The 22,383-nt window shown below is 46.7% G+C and overlaps 1 protein-coding gene across 4 annotated transcripts in view; it reads left to right on the forward strand.

The window, feature by feature from the left end:
- Positions 1-22,383, forward strand: part of MAPK4 (mitogen-activated protein kinase 4) — a 172,899-nt gene that overhangs the window by 109,388 nt on the left and 41,128 nt on the right. For 3 of the 4 annotated variants that reach the window (XM_061400210.1, XM_061400211.1, XM_061400209.1), the window contains exon 2: positions 497-1,948. In XM_061400210.1, coding sequence (XP_061256194.1) covers positions 1,403-1,948 — 546 coding nt within the window. In that variant the 5' untranslated portion in view covers positions 497-1,402. The remainder of the gene's footprint in view (positions 1-496; positions 1,949-22,383) is intronic. The other variant, XM_061400212.1, reaches the window with a different exon arrangement.

Raw genomic sequence — 22,383 nt, forward strand, 5'->3', positions numbered from 1 at the left:
TCTGTGTTTAGCAAATTCTCTCAAAATATTCAAAGACATTTGCAAAAGAAGGAAGAAAAGGGGTCCAAGTAGAAAAACAAATTTATTGATCCCTTATTTTCCGTCTGCAATGAGTTCCTTTTTACTGTTACCCTTCTCCGCTAGTGCTGCTCTGTGTGTTTGGAGGGCATAATGAATGATTTTTGCAAAAGTCAGAGCTGATCACTGCCACCCACAGCTTGTGCATGTTAACCTTCGGGGAGAAGGCATTTACATTAAAGGCACACTAGCTGATGATCTTATCAAATCAATCCATCTTCTCTCTCTTCCAGGGGAGCGTTGCACACAGCAGGCTGGGTGGCTTGGGCAGTGCAAAGCCTGGAATCCCCTGAGCAAGCAATGTTTCAGCTGGCTGGACAGATCAAATAACACTTGGGCTGGTTAACAAAAGGCACCCAAGTGGGAAGGTGTTGGAAGCCGAAGTGTGGAAATTTACCCAACATTGTCTCTTTGACAGGGAAGGAGACTCGGTCTGAAAGATGCTGCATTCCTGCCAGCCTCTCTGGGTCCAGCAGAACACAATCTCCTTCACGGTGATGTGGATGAGGGGGTGACAGAGGACACTGCCTGCCTCTGAAGTCTCCGGAGGATCCAGGCCAGGCAGGTGAGACCCAGGTCTGGGACTTCAGGTGCAGTTTGGTGTAGAGTTCATGAAAGGTGCTTGAATTTCTCCAGCTTTCTTCACCAACATTCAACAGACTGGTTTGGGTTTCAGAATCTGAGAGGAGCTGGTAGAAAGGAACGCTGGCAGAGGTACAGAGAAGTCCCTACAAGCCTCTCAATCCACTGTTGGGATCCCTTCATACTGCTTGGGACTGGGAGGGCAGCTGCCAGAGGCTCCCAGGCTGCCAGAGGCTGTGATACCACTAGACTTTGGACCTTCAAAAGGAAAGGAACATAGCTCAGCAACGGCTGCACATTTGAGCCAGAAGGAACCTCTTACAACAAAGGATTTAAACGGGAGAGTTTCTGCATCTTTACTTTGTGGTCCATCATGAGAGAAAACTTTCCATTCACATAGATAATGGGACTGGGTTTTCTTTCCAAAATACTGTATTTGAAAGAATCATGAGCCATTCTAAGCTTCCAGGGAGGCTCAGGGCACATAGGAGTTGGTGGACAGCCTTCCCAGGGCAAGGCTAAGGGGACAGCCTGAGCCTCCAACTTCTGCAGCTCAGCGGGTATGGACAGATGCCACTCTTGTCTCCAGAGAGCCGGTGGCAGTGACATCACCAGGAGAAAAGGCATCCTTCAGCCTTGGGACTTGACAGAATGAGGAGGGCTGGGGAAGCCGGGAGCTGGGACTTGGTCTTTCCTGACTGCCCCTCTGTCCCACGGGCAGCGCCTGACCACTGAGCCAACCATGGCCGAGAAGGGCGGCTGCCTCGCCAGCGTCTATGGCTATGACCTGGGCGGGCGCTTCGTTGACTTCCAGCCCCTGGGTTTCGGCGTCAACGGGCTGGTGCTGTCGGCCGTGGACAGCAGGGCCCGCCGGAAGGTGGCGGTGAAGAAGATCACCCTGAGTGACGCCCGCAGCAGGAAGCACGCGCTCCGGGAGATCAAGATTATCCAGCGCCTGGACCACGACAACATCGTGAAGGTGTACGAGGTGCTGGGGCCCCAGGGCACCGACCTGCAGGGCGAGCTGTTCAAGTTCAGCGTGGCCTACATCGTCCAGGAGTACATGGAGACCGACCTGGCACGCCTGCTGGAGCAGGGCACGCTGACCGAGGAGCACGCCAAGCTGTTCATGTACCAGCTGCTCCGGGGGCTCAAGTACATCCACTCTGCCAACGTGCTGCACCGGGACCTGAAGCCCGCCAACATCTTCATCAGCACCGAGGACCTCGTGCTCAAGATTGGGGATTTTGGGTTGGCAAGGATCGTTGATCAGCACTATTCACACAAGGTATGTCTGGCTGGAATGACTGAGACAGGTGGTCCTTGGAATCCTCAAGAACACTCGGTGTTCGAGAGGGTATTCCTAGCCCAGTGGAATCAGAGGACTGGGCTCAGTACTTAGGGGGAAGCTGGAGGGTGCGAGAAAGAGGGGAGGTCCGGTTCTTAGTCTTGCCTCTGCCACGTGGCCATGACCAATGATTCATGGCTCTACAGGAGGCGGTTGGATTAGATGATCCAGTTCTAAACTCTGTGGCTTTATAATTGTGCAGCTGGGGAGCTCCCCCAGTGGTCTAGTGGTTAGGATTCCAAGCTTTTACTGCCGCAGCCTGGGTTCAATCCCTGGCTGAACTAGGATCCTGTAAGCTGTGTAGCACAGCCAAAAAAAAAAATGTGCTGCTGGTGAATTTGCCTCTGGCACCGTTTTATCCCCGCCATCCGCCTAACCTCCTCCCCTCCCTACCCTCTACTCAGGACTCCCGGGAGGCCTCCCAGGATTTGAGTCTTACTCTCTGGCTCATCTTGCCTCCTCCTTCCATCAAAGTTGCCCCACTCTGTGTTCCATTCTCTCTGTGGACAGTGGCACAAACGGTGAATCTGATAAACTCATTCTCGGCGTACCTTATCCAGCTAGGGGCTCAGCTCTCCCAGGTCCCGTGATGCCCTGGGCCCGCAGTGTGATGTTGAAGCCACAGGGTCCGGTTGGTGCTGAGACCCCACATGGTGGTCAGCTAAACACACCAGCAGCTGCAGAGATCAGAGCTGCCCCGGCCACACTGACACTCGTTCTCAAGGCCCCTGACTTCTTCTTACCTAATCCACTGGGCCCTTCAGAAGCTAGGAGTTCTCTGAAGTTCTGTTCTCCTTACCCCAGTTCCTCTGACTTTAGGGGAGCCTCTGAGCATCTCAGGCAGGCACCCCTCAACAGAGCTGTGGGGTGGCTGTGACTTCCGGCCTCCTGCCAAAACTTGTGGATCATGAATTTTTACTATTGGATTAGCAAAAAGTTCGTCCCAATTCGCAGAAACACCCGAATGAAGTTTCTGGCCAACCCAAGAGAATAAGTGCATTCCTCAGGAGATGGGTGCATCATAACCTGTTACCAGCCACAGGGCTGGGGTGGGCAATGAGTGGGGAGGGCATCTCTGACCTTGAACGTGTTCCGGCCTTCTCTCTGAGGCCCCGTTCCTCTGCTCTCCCTTGCCACCCTATCTGCCTCCAGCCAGGTCACAGACACTGAGAAAAGGTGCTGACCTGCCTGGCGCAGTGGCAGTGGGGTGGCGGGGGAAGGGGCCTGGGGGGCAGGGCTCCCTGTCCCACCCTCCCTGGCTGGATCCTGGGATCCAGCTCAGATTTCAGACCTTGCATCAGCCTAGCTGGCTCTCGTTGCCTGGTGCCGCCTGAACCACGAGCTTGCCCTCTGTCCCCACTCCTGCAGCCAGGCCATCTGTCAAACCTGACAGCCGAGTCTGTAGGAAGGAATGTCCACAGTAAAAAAAAAAAAAAAAAAAATCCCATGCCCTTCTGTCTTCCTAATTCCCTGTGCTGGTTCTCTTTTCTTCAAAGGAGCAGTGATTCCAAACAATTGAACTGAAGGTTTTAACCCAAATCTGCCCTTATTTGGTAAAAAGGACCAGAGAATCCGTGATACTGTTATTTCTGGGATGCACAAAACCACTTTCTGAATTGGAATAAACCAGGACGTTTGGAAATAATAAAAGGAGCTTTTCTTCGATGCAAGTGAAGTGCTATTATGGGAACAGGCGCAGAACAGCACATGGTGGGGGCTTTCAGGAAAATGAGGGCAGGGGGTTGTTGGGGCAAGCAGTGTCTGTGGCAGTGGTTCCTAAGGAGGTGTGAGGAGGTGATGCTGTGATGGAGACGGAGACCCGGGCTCCCTTCTGGGGATGCTGCCTGGGACACAGTCACCCCCGGGAGCCTCTATTTCCCCATCTTTGATAAGGGTGATCGTATGTGCCCTGCCTGCCCCCCTAGATCGAGGTTATGAATCAAAATGGAACATAAAAGCAAAGCCCCTTAGAAAGTAGTAAGGAACACCCCCCCCCACCCCATCCTGCTCAGAGTGCTGGCTGAGTACACGGGGCCTGGGAGCTACACTGGGAGCCATGGAGGAGCCTCAGGTTCATTGACCACCAACGCTGGCCGTGCGCCTGTCCCTCAGGGGTGGGAAGCCACCGTCTCTCTGGTTGGGACTTTCATTTTCCTGATGCAGAGGAATTTAGATGCTCTGACTTACTCTTCTGTGGGCTCTCTTCAATAAAATTAACTGTGGGAGGTTTAAAAGAAAAAAAAAAATCATGGAGCCAGTGACAGGCCCAGTAGGAGCTGACATCAGCCCTGGGTTTGGCGGGCGTCCCCACCCCCGTCGGCCTCCTCCTCGTATGCTCTCTGCTTTTAGCTTCCTCCCTACTCTTCCCCAAGTGATGACGAAAGCTTTCTATTCAGTGCCTTTATCTGATTGCATTTAAATCAGTTCTCATTTAATTCTCATAATGCCGTGAGGCACTTTGGGCAAATGGTCCATTTGAAGATGGAGAGAACTGGCTTTCTCAAGATTACTTGGCTGACTGCAGCAGAAGGGACACAAGAATTTGGCCTTCTAGCATCCTGATGAATGGTCTTCCCATGCGCCATTTCCTCCATGGAGGCTGTCTGGGTCTTTGCTTCCTTTGAATTCCCCGCCCCCCATAACCTGGATCTTCTAGCACCCACCATTGACTGCTTTATGGTATTTCTGCCACTGTCTTCTGTGTTCTTAGGCTAAGAGCTCCGTGGTTCTTGACGGCTGTATCACGTTCATATCAGTTTCCTCCAGGGAGTCTAATCCTGTACCCGAGACATGGCCCAGGTGATTGTGTTGACTGTCGTGAACAAACGGAAGAATTGTCATGGGCCAGCACATTGCAGATGGCAAGCTTTGGGGTCATTGATTCCATGTGCTTAGACAGTTTGACTCTCAGAGAGAGAGCATGGCATTCTTCCAGCCAACGGAAGTCAGAAGTAGGCACCTGGTCTCCCCGGTGTGTTTGGAGGACGATTGCCTTCATGTGAGTGGCTCTAAATTTGACCCCTCTGAAAGCTTCAAGGATCCTACGCTTGCCCCGAAGAAGCTCATGCACATTTGGGCTGCAGCCAGTGCCTTTGTGTGGGTTACAGCCCAGGGTCAGGGACAGGCTTTGTGATCTGACGGTGGGGAAGGGGGTGGGGGGAGGAGCTGGACATGGATGCAGCAGCTGGTCCTCCTTGTCCTTATTGTAACTCTGTCCTGAGTGGACAGCAAGTCTCCTTCCCGTCCACATTCCCCCTCGTCTAGCACAGGGCCTGGCCCAGGGAAGGTGTCCATTGTGTCTGTCTCATGGAGGAAAAGGCCTTCTCTTCTCTAATGGGTATCTGACCCCTTTGGAGCATCAAGTTACAGTCAGCAAACATTATGGGCACGTGACCCCCTCCCACACCACCCCAAGGGTCTTTGATTTTGCAAGGCAGAGGGCAACTAGAGGCCCTGGTTGACCCACACCGACAGTAGAATGTGGCAGTGGGTAGCAATAGGGGTACTCTGGCGGCTCTCACTCATCAGACACGGCATGGGGGACCCCTGGTTTCTCTGTGTCATTCACCATGTGACCTCAATTCTTTTACCTTGTGTAGGTCATTCCCAGAATAAGAGATCTATAAGGAGACCTCCCAATCACCTGGTCCATTTCTTCCATCTGACAGATGGAAATACTGAGGTCTAGGAAAGAGATCTGTTTAAGACCACACAAGGATTGGCTGAGCCTAGAGTACCATGTCCACTGTTTTTTTCTGAGCTCCTTCTCAACTGTCTGATCTATCAAATGGGGCCATCATTCCCCTTCTGCTTATTTCATAGGATCCTTGTTAGCATCAGTGAAAGCAGGGATGTCAAAGGCTTTCCTGATGCGCGAAAGGCTAAATCACTAACAACCGCTTGCCCAGGAGATGCCGTGGTAACACCAGGCAGACACCCTATGTCAGTTTCCCCTCCACCGACATATGGACCCACGGACAGGGGGGCCTGGCATGCTGCAGTCCACGGGGTGGCAAAGAGTCAGACATGACTGAGCCACTGAACAGCCTGACGTGATGGCCAAAGGGCAAGCCAGGAGGCCCCACCTCCTGAGGGCGGCTGCCGGCCTGTGTTCTTGTCATGAACCATTTTCTGCCCGCCTCCTCGGCAGGCCTGCTAATTAGTTCCTTGTGTGTGTCAAGAGGAGGCAGCTGGAAGAGCATGTTTCCCTTTGAATTTATCCTATTAGGGAGTAGATGAGCTCAAAAGAGGGAAAAAACGTAGTTTAAGACTTCACTAAGTTCTGTGTAAATTCTGAGAAATGTCAGGAGCCCCCAGGAGAGGGTGCTGAAGGCTGAACAGGGCACTGACAGCCTGATTAGCTGTGTGAACATGTCCCTCCAGGCAGGGGCCTGGGAGAGGGAACCATCTTTTGTCCTTGCCGGGGGCTGCCAGCGGACCTGCCTTTCCTGGAAGCGGTAAGCAGAGAAAACTGCAAAGGAAAGCAAGCAAGAGGAAGAGGCCCATAGCATGTGTCTTGGTGGATCATTCAAGCAAGTCCAAGTTTTCTGCCAGGCTGGCCTGCCTTTGGGTCCTTACCCCTTCCTATTGGGTTGGCCAGAAGGTTCTTAAGATCCAGACAGTTCCATAGGATGTTATGGAAAAACCTGGGCTTTCTGGCCAACCCAATACTTCAGAACCGTCCGTCTTCTTACCTTATAATTCATGATCGGAATGCTCTCACACTCTGCCTCTGCATCTCATGAAGATTTCCTTAGAAATCAACTAGTACCATCATCCTCAAAGCATGGCTCTGGACCAGCAGCATCAGCCTTACCTGGGCGCTTGTTAGAGATGCAGGTTCTCGGTTCCCATCTCAGACCTATGGGATCAGAAACTCAGCGTGGGGGCCCAGCAAGCTGTGGTTCAACATGCCTCCAGGTGATTCTCACACGGGTGAACTGTTAAGCATCACTGATCTGAAGATGTGGAGTAGCTTGTCTGTGAGCAAGCTACTTTTATTTTGTGAGTGTTCCTTTTAGTTTTTTCTTGAATACTTGCTATTTATTTGGTTATGTCGAGTCTCGGTTGGGGCGCGGAATCGTCATTGCATCACGTGGGGTCTTTTGTTGTGCTGCGCCGACTCTCTAGTTGAGCTATGAGCTCAGTAGTTGTGAAGTGAGAGCTTAGTTGCTCCAAGGCACGTGCGATCTTATTTCCCCAACCAGGGATTGAACCCATGTCTCCTCCATTGCAAGGTGGATTTGTAACCACTGGACCGCCAAAGAAGTCCCCAGAAAGTGGACCCTCCTGGTGTATCTGCTGATGTGTGCAGTTGAGGTTCTCAAACTTGAGCTCAATGAAGAAGGCTAAGAACTCCTCGCAGGTAACATAGGTGTGTTTGAAGTAGGTACCTTAACCAAAAGGGGTACTTAATGGTGGCGATATCAGGCCCTGTAATGGGGAATTATGAAGATGGTTTTAGGCAGGATGACTTTTAAGGCTTTAGTCACATCACTTGGAAACCGCCTGGTCCACCATCCCTTGAGCTTGGTGGAAAACTGCACAAAAACAGTCCATCAGGAGTGCTGGTTCTGTTTAGGTTTGACTTTAACAAGAGTTAGGTGATTCTGGGGCTTCCCAGGTGGCTCAGTGGTAAAGAATCTGCCTGCCAAGCAGGAGACATGGGTTTGATCCTTGGGTCAGGAAGATCCCCTAGAGAAGGAAGTGGTATGACACTCCAGTATTCTTTCCTGGAAAATCCCATGGACAGAGGAGCCTGTCTGGCTACAGTCCATAGGGTCGCAAAAAGTCAGACAGACTTGCAAAAAAACAACAAGGTGATACAAGAAATGATTTTAGAAAACATGGTTTTTATCCTGGTGTAAACTACCTCACTAGATGTTATTTAAAGACAAGACATTGCTTTCACAGTTCAGCGAGACTGATTGAGGGCTCAGCAAATTACTGCAGTTTGTTAAGACTTGTGGTTCAAGGTCCCAAAGGAGGCGAAGAGGTACATGATGGAAAATGTATCAGGCAGCTTCCAAAGGCTGTGCATAGAGCTTTGATTAGCTGTGTTTTTGCTGGTGAGATTGTGTTGATCTACCACACCTCCTCCTCCTCTGGGCCACTCTGCCTGCCTTTGATGGCTTCTTGTCTGTCTAGGCCAAGATAACCCTCCTCTGCCTGCCTAGGCAGACACACAGATTCCTTTGAACCTGAACCTAGGAGGAGAAATGTCCATTTCTGTGGCTGAAATAGAGTCTTTGTCGCTGATCAAGAGACTGTCCATTTGTTGTTCTGTGTGCCTTTATTTTGCATGGCCTCCACCTTGAAGATGCAGATATGTAGGCGCAGGAAGGGAGGAGGGGCTTGCCTGGCATCCCAGAAAAGGACCGGGGTCCACAGTGCAGGCACTGGGAGGGGCCAGCCACTCCTGAGGTCCAAGGTTTCATGAGAAAGTGGACTCATTGAAGGACAACTTGCTGGGGGCCCAGCTAGAAGTTCTTAAGCTGCTAAGAACATTATTCTCAATCAGTGGAGGTGAAAAGGTTTATTTAAAAGGCTATGAAATATCACATTTTAAAATGGAAAACTATGACCTAGGGGATTAGAACAGAGGTTGTTCTAGAGTCAAGTGTCCCTGAAACCTCAGGCTGACCTGGGAAAGTTGATTTTGGTGGCTTTCAGAGCTTCCCTGGTTCCTACTGCACACCCCCCGCCCCTGCCCCTGGCCCCAGGAGCAGAGTCTTCATTCTGTCCCTAGGCCTCCTCTGGTCCTTCTCTACCCACTGCCAGAGTCCTACACACAGGGAAGCAACCCCACTTAGCTCCAGTGGTGACATCGTAAACCTTTAATAACTGGCATGGCCCAAGCATCAACCAATTCGAAAGGAAGCTGGCAGAGTCCTGGAGGTGCCCTGCTTGCCAGAAGTTGATCCTTCATTGCTCCATCGTAGGGACTTCTGGGAGTATCTGGGAATGAGGCCAAGGTGATGAGCGAGGGAACGGAGCTCGGAGCAGCGGCTACTTCCCAGCCAGTCTGCAGGTATTTCCTTACTGACAGCTGGCCTAACTGTCCCAGTGCGTACCTGTCATCCTTTTCTGCCTTTCTCTGAATGTCAAAGTTCGTCCTTCCCATACACCTGGGTCTGGTTCTCCACTGGGGGGTGAATGGTTGATTAAATAGCACAGAGAGATCACCACCTCCCTCCTTCCTGTCAACACCCGCCTACTCACTCACCTACTCACAATTAGAGCTGCCGTCTCCTACGGTGAGCTCCAAAGCTCTAGGAGAATTCAAGAAGCAGGAAGTCAGCCTTCTTGCTAGGAATGCTAGAGAGTGGCTAGTATTTTATGTAGTTCAGGCTTTCTGGGGACAAATTCTTTTATCTAGAAAGTGTCTTTATTTCTCTCTCATTTAAAAAGTTTGTTTTCCCAGGACAGAAAGCTCTAAATCTATATTTTTCTCTTTTAGTACTTAAAAATGTCCATGCTTTATTTCCTATCCCTAATGTTTCTCAAGAGAAGGTCTTCATATAGATCATTGTTCCTCCATATGTAGTGTATTTTTCTCTCTTAACTGCTTTCAAGATTCTTTCTTGATCTTTAACTTCCAGAAGCTTGATTGTGGTGTGCCCAGGTATGGTTTTCTTTGTACTTATCCCATTTAGATAATTAATTCTTCTCAGATATGTGTATTTTCCCCCACCATATTTGGGATGTTTTCAGCAATCATTTTTTTCCTGTCCCCATTTTCTCTTCTCCTTCCGAGCTCTGATTATATGTGTGTTACTCAGCTTGGTATGTCGCAAAAGTTTGTCCTCCAATCTTTTTCCTCTTTTTCAGAATGGATAATATCTATGGTTCTGTCTTCAACTTCCTTGACCTTTTCTTCTGCCATCTTTAATTTGCTGTTAAGCTCATTGGATGAAGTTTTCATTAGCTGTACTTTCTTACAATTTCTATTTGCTTCTTTTTCACAGTTTCCACTTATATACTGAGATTTCCCCATCTTTTCACTCACTGAGATCATATTTTTCTTTATGTTCTTGAACATATAATACCTGCTTTAAAGTCTTTACTAATTTGAACATCTGGGACATCTCAGCATCTATTTCCTATTGTTTTCCTTAAATTTGGGTCACTTTTCCTGCTCCTCCGCATTTCTAGTAATTTTTGGTTGTTTGTGGATATTACAGTTGCCACCCTGAAAGGAGCTTGAATTATACTGTCTTCCTTTAATAAGTGTTGAATTTTGTTCTGACGGGGAGTTAATTTACCTGTAGTGAATTATGGGATCCTTGATCCCGCTGAGGCTTGGGTTCATGCTTCGACAGGGCAGGCCTAGCGTGGACCTGACTCCAGAGTGTGATCCTTACTCCTGTGGTAACCTTGCTGTTGCCTCACTTGAATGTCTGGAATGTGAATAAGGAGTTTCCTCCCTCTGTCTAGATTGAAACGCCTACGTTTCCAGGGTTTCTGCAACTTCTACTATCCGCGTTCTGCTCTAAGTTCCAAAGTAACTACTCTTGGCTAGATCTCACCCTGTGTATGGGCAGACCAGCCTTCGGCCAGAGATGTGTGGGGGATCTCCCCCCTCTACAAACTCCTGAGCATGTCCCCTATGAAGCTCCTTCCTCTCCAGTATCCTGCCCCACGGGCTCCAGTGCTTCTGTAGCTGCAGACCCCAGCCTCTAATTCCTCCACTCAGTAGGACAACTGTACTCTGCTTTATTCCCCCTTCCTGTGTGGTGGTTGGAAATCTACTCAGGCAGAGTGCCAGGTGAACACGAAGCTCACCTGATGTGTTTCTTTCCCTTTTTTCAGGGATCCTGTATAGCCTATTCAGTTCAGTCACTCAGTCGTGTCCAACTCTCTGCGACCCCATGGACTGCAGCACGCCAGGCTTCCAGTTAGTCCGTCACTAACTCCCGGAGTTTACTCAAACTCATGTCCATTGAGTAGGTGATGCCATCCAACCATCTCATCCTCTGTCGTCCCCTTCTCCTCCCACCTTCAATCTTTCCCAGCATCAGGGTCTTTTCCAGTGAGTCAGTTCTTCCCATCAAGTGGTTGAAGTATTGGAGTTTCAGCTTCAGGATCAGTCCTTCGAATGAATATTCAGGACTAACTTCCTTTAGGATGGACTGGTTGGATCTCCTTGCAGTCCAAGGGACTCTATTGTTGAATCCCTAAAAACTGCTGTGTATGTTTGTTTTATACTTGATTTCAGCAGGAGGGCAAATCCAGCACTGGTTACTCCATCATGATCAGAAATGGCCAGCCCTAACATTTAATGATGTAAGGCTCTGTGTGGCTGTGAATCTTTTAAAGCTAGCACACAAGCACCTTGGAGGAAGTGTTGATGACTTATATCTACATCCCTGTAGCATGCTTAATGATTGTTATTAAATGTAATGAAATGGAGAGTCTGGGAGATCAGTGTTGAATAATGTGTTCCTCCATCATTTTTGCTTAGGAGATGTGCTGGGAAGGGAACTCCTTCCAGATAGCATCTTCTGTTCCTTCAGTCGTGGTGGGAAGGATCCCAATTGCTCCAGTACTGACTCCAGTCTCTCTACTTAGGGACTCCAAGGTTATAAATGTCTCAGGAACATGACACACTTATTCTATAGGCAGATATTCCTGTGTTTATAGTGAAGAAGGAGGATTAGAAAATTGGATCAAATCCTTTTTCATTTTCTCCTGAAATGTGATTTCTTTCTTCATCCTTTACCGTGGTAGTCTATTGAGAAGACAGCAGTATAGAAACAGAAGGCTCAAGGGGAGCATCAGATTGCTATGCCTACCCTTACATTCATGGGTAGCTTCTCGATCAGCACTACACTTGGAGCTGGGAGAGAACCAACTTTATCTGTAGCTTCATTTGCTGCCACCCAATTATCTTGTGCTGTATCACTGACTTCTCAGCATTTGCTGGAAAATACTTGGTGACAGGTCTAGTCTCCCACACAGTTCCCTCTGCTCCCACATACACCCCTAATTATCCCTGCAAACTCCACTCAAAAGCCCCAATTCTGTAAAGCTTCACCCAGCTCTCCAGGGAGTTAATCACACCTTCCTCTGCTTGTCCATAACAGTTAACCCCATGCCATTGTGATTATTTATCTAAAATGTTTATGATGATGCCTCTACCCTAATAGATAGTAGGGCCCTTAGGAAAGAGTATCTATCTCATTCATCAGATGAATACGCTGAGGCACAGACAGTAACTTGTGCCAGGTCCCCCAGCTAGTAAATGGCAGAGTTGGGTTTAAAAGTTTCAAAGCCTAATAGAATAACCACCTCATGGTGCCTTCAGAGGTCATGCTTTATCCACTGAGCATACTGCCTTGTTGGCTATTTAGATGACAGTGTTTCCAAAGGTCATATATTCCGACTGTCCTTTCACTGACTGACCTACTTGTCACAGCCTTTCCTAAAGTCTTCCAGAACAGATACCTTGTGGAGTCAGTGGGAACGTGACATCTCTGCTCCATAAATGACTCTCCGTTCATGTTGTTGGTATTTTGTTGTTGCTGTTCAGTCACTCAGTCGTGTCCGACTCTGCGACCACATGGACTGCAGCATGCCACATTTCCCTGTCCTTCACCATCTCCTGGAGTTGGCTCAGATTCATGTCCATTGAGTCAGTGATGCCATCCAACCCTTCTCCTCCCGCCTTCAATCTTTCCCAGCATCAGGGTCTTTTCCAATGAGTCAGCTCTTCACATCAGGTGGCCAAAGTACTGGAGCTTCAGCATCAGTCCTTCAAATGAATATTCAGGACTGATTTCCTTTAGGATGGACTGGTTGGATCTCCTTGAAGTCCAAGGGACTCTCAAGAGTCTTCTCCAACACCACAGTTTGAAAGCATCTATTCTTCGGCACTCAGCTTTCTTTACAGTCCAACTCTAACATCTGTACATGACTACTGGAAAAACTATAGCTTTGAAAAGATGGACCTTTGTTGACAAAGTGATGTCTCTGCTTTTTCATATGGTGTCTAGGTTGGTCATAGCTTTTCTTCTAAGGAGCAAGTATCTTTTAATTTCATGGCTGCCATCACCATCTGCAGTGATTTTGGAGCCAAATAAATAAAGTCTGTCACTGCTTCCATTGTTTCCCCATCTATTTGCCATGAAGTGATGGGACTGGATGCCATGATCTTAGTTTTTTGAATGTCAAGTTTTAAACAGCTTCTTCATTCTCCTCTTTCACCTTCACCAAGAGGCTCCTTAGCTCCTCTTCACTTTCTGCCATTAGAGAGGTGTCATCTGCATATCTGAGGTTATTGATATTTCTCCCAGCAATCTTGATTCCAGCTTGTGCTTCCTCCAACCTGGAATTTCGCATGATGTACTCTGCATATAAGCTAAATAAGCAGGGTGACAATATACAGCCTTGCCGTACTCCTTTCCCAGTTTTGAGCCAGTCCATTATTCCATGTCCAGCTCTAACTGTTGCTCTTGACTTCCATACATGTTTCTCAGGAGGCAGCTAAGATGGTCTGGTATCCCCATCTCTTTAAGAATTGTCCACAGTTTGCTGTGATCCACATAGTCAAAGGCTTTAGTGTAGTCAGTGTATTTGTGCTGATACTCTGCGGGGCAGCCATGTCACTCTATTGGCTCATATTGAGGTTGTAGCCAACTAACTTCTAATAAGTTTGGTATTCCCTATTCACATTCATGGGCTTCCCTGGTGGCTTAGAGGGTAAAGCGCCTGCCTGCAATGTGGGAGACCCAGGTTTGATCCCAGGGTGGGGAAGATCCCCTGGAGAAGGAAATGGCAACCCACTCCAGTACTCTTGCCTGGAAAATCCCATGGATGGAGGAGCCTGGTAGGCTACAGTCCATGGGGTCGCAAAGAGTCAGACACGACTGAGCGACATGTATGTATGTTTGTTTGTTTATTCACATTTATATCATTGATTTTTAGCCCAAGTACAAAACTTTGCCTTTCTCCCTTCTCTCTCTTCTTGGCTTCCAGCAAATATTTCAGCCTGACAAGGTCTTTTGGCTCTTTGCTCTATCACATAATCTTATCCCATACAGCTTCATAATTCACAAGCCAATTTTCTATGATTTCACCCATATCACTGATTTTAAAATGTGTGAAGAGATTAGGTGAAAGGCTTAGTCTCATGGCCACCAGCTACTTCCTTCCAGGGTGACAATGACCCTAAGCCAGAATACTTTGAGTTTAGCTGTCCAACCACTTGTGAATTTACATCATTTTATAGTGGTCTGACCCATGTTTCTTCACTGTCCACAAAGACGTCCTGAGAGATTGAGCTAAATGCTTTGTTGAGATTCAGGGACATTGTCTATAGTATCCTCTCATTCTACCTCAGTACAGTTTTAAATTCATCCCCAAGTAAAAAATCCCAATTCAAGCTGCATAACCAACTATGATTCCTAGATACATGGAACTTAGATCTTGGCAAACAGTACCTCTTTACTTAAAGAAAACCTGAGACATGAAAATTTAAACTTAACACATTTATGTTGGAGGTTACGGCATGGTTAAGTAGACTATGTCCATCCACTAAATAGAAAGATATACAACCATTTTCAATGGTGATTTTGAAGAGTTTAGAATAACATAGAAACTGTATATGTAATAAGGATTGGGTTTAGAAAGGAAGATACAGCATTGGATAGATGGTATGATCATAAGAGTTTAAAGCAAGCAGAGAAGAAAGATATATAAAAAACAGATGAGAAGTAAAAACTCCAAAATGCTAACGACTGGACTATACATGGTGTTTTTTTTTTCCCCAGTCATTCCAAAAGTACAATATAAACATGCACACTTTTTAAAAATACTTTATTTGTGGCTGTGCTGGGTCTTCATTGCTGCGAGGGCTTTTTTCCAGTTGCAGTGAGCAGGGTGGAGAAGGAAATGGCAACCCACTCCAGTATTCTTGCCTGGAGAATCCCAGGGACGGGACAGCCTGGTGGGCTGCCGTCTATGGGGTCGAAGAGAGTCGGACAGGACTGAAGCGACTTAGCAGCAGCAGCAGCAGCAAGCAGGGGCTCTCTGCAACAGTGAGAGTTGCAGCACGCAGACTTCTCACTGCAGCGGCTTCTCTTGTTGTGGAGCATGGGGTCTAGAGCCTGCGAGCCTCTGTGATTGTGGTGCGAGGGCTCAGCAGTGGTAGCTCCCAGGCTCTAGAGCACAGGCTTAGTGGCTGGGGCGCACGAGCTTAGTTGCTCTGCAGCGTGTGGGATCTTCCCAGACCAGGGATCGAACCTGTGTCTCCTGCACTGGCAGACAGATTCTTTTTTGTCCCAGTGATCTCTTCAGGTAGGAAGCTGGGGAAGTTTGTTTGCTGTGTGGGACGAGTAAGCTTGCAAAAACATGTTTATTGCAAAAATAGGTAAACTCAGATCATTTGGCCTCTGAGAGAGCCGGGTCAAGCACCGTGGCATCTGGCCCAGGAGGCTGGACATGCTGACCCTTGTCTGCATTCTGCCTGGAGGTGCCCGTGCTGTCGAGTGTGTAAATCTTACCTCCCCACCCAGGGTGGCAGCTGTGCTTTGGCCACTGGCTCCACGGGAACGTGGGGCAGGCTCTTCTGGCTGTGCCATCCCCTGGGAAGCAGAACTGCTCCCCTCAGAGGCAGGGTGGCCAGATGCTAACTGCTGCCATGGAATCCTGAGCAAATTACTTTACCTTCCTCACAAGCCTCTGATGGCTGGCTCCATCCTCTCATGATCGATTCTACTTCTCAGGGCCGTGCAAGAGTCGAGAAGATGATGCGTGTAATGTGTGTGTCAGCTATCTTGGAAGGACTCAGTAAACAGTGGCTCTTTTTTTTTTTTTTACTATGATTATGAATCACCATTGGAGGGAATTATGACACCTGAAATTTGACCACTAATGACGCCAAAACTCAGCCTCTGTGCACCAGTGCCGAATCGATTCTCAGAGTTTTAGGTGAAGTAGAAAAGCTTTATTGCCTTGCCAGGCAAAGGGCGACATGCAGGCTCATGCTCTCAAATCTCAAATCAAACCCGGTCCCAGGCTGGGGGGTATTTGGTGAGGAGTTTTATAGCAGTGGTTGGGGGTGGGAGGAGGTTGCTAATAAGGATCAGGGTTTGTGTGGGGTCTGGTGGCTCAGATGGTCAAGAATCTACATGCAATACAGGAGACCTGGGTTGGGAAGATCCCCTGCAAAAGGGAACGGCCACCCACTCCAGTATTCTTGCCTGGAGAATTCCATGGACAGAGGAGCCTGGCAGGCTACACTCCATGGGGTCGCAGAGAGTCAGACAGGACTGAGCAACTTTGACTTTCACTGCGTTTCTTTAATCTGACCTCAGGTGGTCTCCTGATAAGCGTCTCTGGTTCTTGAGGTTATCAAACTGTGACCTTCTTTCTGGAATGAAGAATGCTTCATCAAGTTAACATCTCCCACTTGCTGGAAGTTTCAGTTCTGTAGACGAGTTCAAAGATACCATGTGTATCCTTTGAGGCAGAACCGGGCCCCTGCCCCAAGCCTGCACTGTCGTTTCTTGATGCAACTCTCTTGTCTCTGCATCCCCTCCCATCCTTATTAGCAACTCTTTGAACCTGCCCTCTAGAACTCAAAGAAGGTTATGGAGGCTGAAGCCTATTTCCTACAAATAAGAAATGGGGGACACAGAATGGCTTCCACTCCCAGGAACCCCTCAGAGTCCTGTTCAGTTTCACTAACAGTAAATTGTTGAGACAGTTGACCGTGTTTTATTTTCTCTTCTAAGATACAAATTGAAGGAGTGAAGAAGAGGAAAAGTTCAGAAAGCCTTTATTTGAATAAACTTGTCCAAATGGATGGATTAGGAAGCAGTGCACTGGGGGAAGTGTATTTAACCCAAAGAGGGATCAGAATAGGGAGCCGCCTGCCTTAGTTTTTGACACTTTGGCCATTTAGCCAAAGTGATTTTAGTACAGAGGTTATACACTAAGAAAGTGAAAGTGAAGTTGCTCAGTCATGTCCGACTCTTTGTGACCCCATGGACTATAGCCTATCAGGCTCCTCCGTCCATGGGATTTTCCAGGCAAGAGTGCTGGAGTGGATTGCCATTTCCTTCTCCAATGGATCTTCCCAACCCAGGAATCAAACCCCGGTCTCCCACATTGTAGACAGATGCTTTACCGTCTGAACCACCAGGGAAATTTCTTTACACTAAGAGTGATATTCAAAACACTTAATTGCTAAGGTTTGGGACCAACCAATCGAAATAGACGTTGGTAATGACCAATCAGCATGGATCCTGGTTGCTATGAGCACCCAAATCCCTACCTCTGCACACCTCACTCTACAAAGCCTGGAAGGCAGAGCCCTGCCTCCCCAGAGATACTCCTTTAGACATCCGCCAGCAGCTCCACATCTGGGCACGCAGAGCAGTAATCAAGAGCCAAGCCCTGGTCCCAGAGCTGCCCCGAGCTCTCATTCCTGCTTCCTTCTCTTGTCCATGACACCATGTTTGCCCTCTGCTCTCCACCACACCTCTGACAGCAGGCATTGGGGAGCTGTTCCTTAGTCTCCCTGCTGGGCCATGCTGGCCCCTCCTGTGTCCCCACATGACCTGGACGGCAGGTTTCCAAGATGTCGGGGCCTCTGGAGTATGGCCGTGAAGATTTTATTCTGCGTGGCACCTGCTACGCAGAACTGCTGCCATCTGTAGAAACCATGAGTACTCCTGGAGGTAATCTCAGTTAAACAGTTATGATCTGCAGGACTCATCTTCTTGGAGATGAATATTTCCCACTTTACATCCCTACACTGTTGATTTTGGATTTGGAGTCACAATTCCCTGTGTAAGAGAGTGAGCCCAGAGTGACCATCCTGGCCTGGCTCCACAGGCCAGTACCCTGGAGGAAGGAGGTTGTCTGTAGATTGCGTGATGAAGGCAGAGGAGTCTGAAGCCAGAAGACTAAGCTTGTAAGTCTGGTTGTCTTGGCTTTTTATATGAGCTCCGCTCTGTGGTCACCAGCTGCCCTTATTCCTGGCCCCAACCAATTTGCATATGGTGGGTGGGTCAGATGCTAATGAGAGAATAAACAGGTGAGAGCTACTCCAGCTAGGGGACCAATATCGTCATTTCGAACCTGAACATTTTCCCGCAGTTCACAATAGTGAGCCCTGGAAGTTCTTTCCCATCCTTGATAACTCTGGGTCCTCCCACCAACCCTCTGAGGGAGGCAGGTCACATTACTTACTGTTCTCACTTGACAGCTGAGGACTAGGGAGCCCCAGGGGCTGAGAGGTTCATCTAAGACCCGCTGCTAATAAGTAGCAGCGGCGGACCAGGCCTGCCTCTGGGCACCAGGAGCAGCTGATGCAGCTGGGCTCAGCTTCAGAACTCGAGAACTCCCCTGCTGCCTTCCGTGATGAGGGAAGAGTCATAAGACAGGGGGCACTTGATTCTGCTTTCCCGAGAGGACACGAGGCAAACAGAGCAGTTCTGTGACCTTCTCCACACCCCACGGTGAGCAGACAGGGAACCAGACGGGAACTGACGGTCCCTGTGTCCTCGGCCCGCCCTCCTCTCTGCGGGTCTCTTCCCACCTTCCCACGTGCCTCCTGCTGTCCCCCAGCACTCCCACGGGCCCTCTTCTTCCATCTCTCCCCACTGGAAACTTACTGAGGCCCAGGGCCTGCTTCTTGGGAACACAGGCTCCCACCAAGGGACCAGAGCTCACTACCCCAGCATTCAGCCAGTTGGAAAAGTGCTACCAGCTAGGGTATCACTTTTCAGTAGAATATTTGCCTCTAAACTCTTTTAAAAACAGTTTGGCTGAAATAAACAATTTACCCATTTAAAGTGTACAATCCAATGGCTTTTAGCATATTCAGAGTCATGCATGTAGCACCAGAATCAATTTTAAAACGTCCTCAGACATATTCCTAAAAGATCTCACCCACCTTAGTCACCATCCCCCAAAGTCTCCACACCTCCCCACCATCCTTGGCAAGCAAGAAATCTACTTTCTTTATAGATTTGCTTATTCTGGGCATTTCACATAAATGGAATCATGCAATATGTGATTCTTTGTGACTGACTTCTTAGTGTTTTCAAGGTTCATCCACGTGGTGGAAGATTTTAGTACTTCCTTTCTTTTTACTGCTGAATTACATTCCACTGTATATACAACATTTTGCTTATCTGTTCCTTAACTGATGGATAGGTCAGCAGTTTCCACTTTGGGGTTTTGGATTAATGCTGCTATGAACATTCATGTACACGTTTTTGTGTTTACAGAGGTTTTCCTTTCTCTTGGATTATATACATAGGACTTGAATTACTGGGTCGTATGGTACCGTTGGAGGAATTACCAGGATGTTTTCCAAAATGGCAGCACTATTTTACATTCTCACCAGCAATGTGTGAGGGTTCAATTTCTCTAAATATTCACACACACTTGAGATTCTGTTTTTATTCTAGCCATCCTAGTGGGTGTGAAGTGGCATGTCATTGTGGTTTTGATTTCCATTTCCCTGATGTCTGATGATGTTGAGTATCTTTTCATGTGTTTATTGGCCATTTGTATATCTTCTTTGGGGGACTGTCTGCTCATATCCTCTGCTCATCCATTTTAAAATTTTTTATAGAATTGTACAAGTTCTTTACATATTCTAGATGCAAGTCTCTTATCATATAAACAGTTTGCAAAAAAAAAATTTCTTCCATTCTTTGGGTTATTCTTTTTACTGTCTTGGTGTTCCCCTTTGAAGCACAAAAGTGTTTCTTTTTGATGATATCCAGCTGATGTACTTTTTATTTTCTTGCTCTTGCTTTGGTGTCGAATCTAAGAAACCACAGCCTAATCCAAGTTCATGAAGACTTAACCCATCATTCCTCAAAAGTTTTATGGTTTTCGTTCTTACATTTGGGTCTTTGATGCATTTTGAGTTAACTTTTATATAAGATGTGAGATTTTTGTCATAAGTTTTGACATCAGGAGTGTGAGTCTGACAACATTGTTCTTTTTCAAGATTGTTTTGTCTATTTAGGTCATAAAAAGGATGCATTCTATAAGGATGAATCTTGAAACTGTTAATACTAAGTGAAAGCAGTCAGTTACAAAAGGCCACATACTGTATGAGTCCATTTATTTATATATGAGTCCATTTCAAATATATTATATGAAATATACAAAATAAGCAAATTCAGAGAGACATAAAAAAAATTTGTGTTAGGAGCTAGAGGTTGGGGAAAAATGGAGTGTGACTTCCAATAAGAATGAGGTTTTATGTTGGGGTGACAAAAACATTCTGGAATTAGGTAGTAATGATGTTTATATAATCTTGCCAATGTACTGAAAACCACTGGATTCTTAAATAGTGAATTTTATGATACGTGAATTATATCTTAAAAAATTAAGCAGATCATTTGATATCACTATATTTATTAAAGAAATTAAATGTGTAGTTAAAAACTACCCCACAAAGAAAACCCCAGGCCCAAATAACTTCATAGGTGAATGTTACCAAATATTTAAGGAAGTAAGTACCAATTCTATAAGCTCTTTCAAAATATTGAAGAGAATGGATTACTTTCCAATTCATTCTAAGCATTACCGTGAAGCCAAACCTGGCAAAACCATTACAGGAAAACAACATCCCGTTAACACTGATATAAAATTTCTAAACAAAACTATCAAATTGAATTTAGCAACATATAAAAAGGAAAATGCACATCAGTCAAGTATGTTTTATCTCAGGAATGCAAGTTTGGCTTAATATTTGAAAATCAATGTTATAACCATTTTGGAAAATGATTTGGCAGTTCCTTTAAAAGTTAAACTTACATCTACCATGATTCAGACATTGCACTTCTATATATTTACCCAAGAAAAATGAAAGCATATGTGCATACAAAGACTTGTGTATAAAATTTTATAGCAGCTTTCTTTTCACAGAGAAAAACTAGAAGCCACCCAGATCCATCAACATCCATGTAAACAAACTGGGTCCTACTCAGCCTTCACAGGGTGACCAGAGGGGCTGCACTGCTGGGATTCATAGGATACCTTCTGCAAAAGACCAAGGTCAGGAAAGGTACCACCCTACCAGATACATAAAAATAAACAATAAAAAAAACAGCAGTTTTGGTGAAATTAGGCAGCGGAAGAACATGTTCCAGATTAAGAAAAAGATTGTTAAAAGCCCAGAAAAATAACCAAATGAAGTAGAGATACACAATCTACCCAAGGAGGAGTTCAGGGTAAGGATCGTAAAGATGATCAAGGAACTCAGGAGAACTGATGCATAGAGCAAGAAATTAGAAGATTTAAACAAAGAGTTAGAAAATATCAAGAACAAACAGAGATGAAGAATATAGTGACTGAAATGAAAAATATACTAGAAAGAATCAGTAGTAAACTAAATGATATAGGAGAATGGATCCGCAAGCTGGAACGCAGTAGTGGAAATCACCGATGCTGGACAGGAAAAAGAAAAGAAACGAGGACAGTGTAAGAGACCTCGGCGACAACATCAAGCACACTAATATTCATGGTACAGGGGTCCCAGAGGGACAGGAGAGAGGGAGGAACTGAGAACATGCTTGAAGACATAATAGCTGCAAACCTTCCCTAACCTGGGAAAGAAAACACACATCCAAGTCCAGAAAGAAGAGAGTCCCAAACAGAATCAACCCAAAGAGAAACACAAGACTCACTGTAAATGGCAAAAAATAGAGTATTAAAAGCAACAAGGGAAAAACAACAAAGAACATACGAGGGAACTCCCGTAAGGCTATCAGCTGACGTTTCAGCAGAAATTCTGTAGGCCGGAAGGGAATGGCATGATATATTTCAGCTAATGAAAGAGAAAAACCTACAACCAAGAATATTCTACCTGAGTAGAATTCTTCCTGAATGAGAGCAAGGTTCTCATTCAGATTTGCTGGAGAGATCAAAAGAAAAAGAGAGAGAGGATCCAAATCGATACAACCAGAAATGTAAAAGGAGAAGTTACAATTGATAGCAACAAAATACAAAAGATCATAAGAGACTAAAACAGACAACTATCGGTTCAGTTCAGTTGCTCAGTCATGTCCAACTCTTCGCGACCCCATGAATTGCAGCACGCCAGGCCTCCCTGTCCATCACCAACTCCCGGAGTTCACTCAGACTCACGTCCATCGAGTCAGTGATGCCATCCAGCCATCTCATCCTCTACCCATAAAATGGACAACCTAGAAGAAAGGAACAAATTCTTAGAAAGGTGTAGTCTCCCAACACTGAATCAGTAAGAAAGAGAAAATATGAACAGACCAGTTACCAGTAATGAAATTGAATCAGTGATTAAAAAAAAAAATGAACTCCCAACAAACAAAAGTCCATGACCAAATGACTACACAGGTGAATTCTACTAAACATTTAGAAGAATT

This window comes from Bos javanicus, chromosome 24 (assembly GCF_032452875.1).
Source record: "Bos javanicus breed banteng chromosome 24, ARS-OSU_banteng_1.0, whole genome shotgun sequence".
Taxonomy (NCBI): domain Eukaryota; kingdom Metazoa; phylum Chordata; class Mammalia; order Artiodactyla; family Bovidae; genus Bos; species Bos javanicus.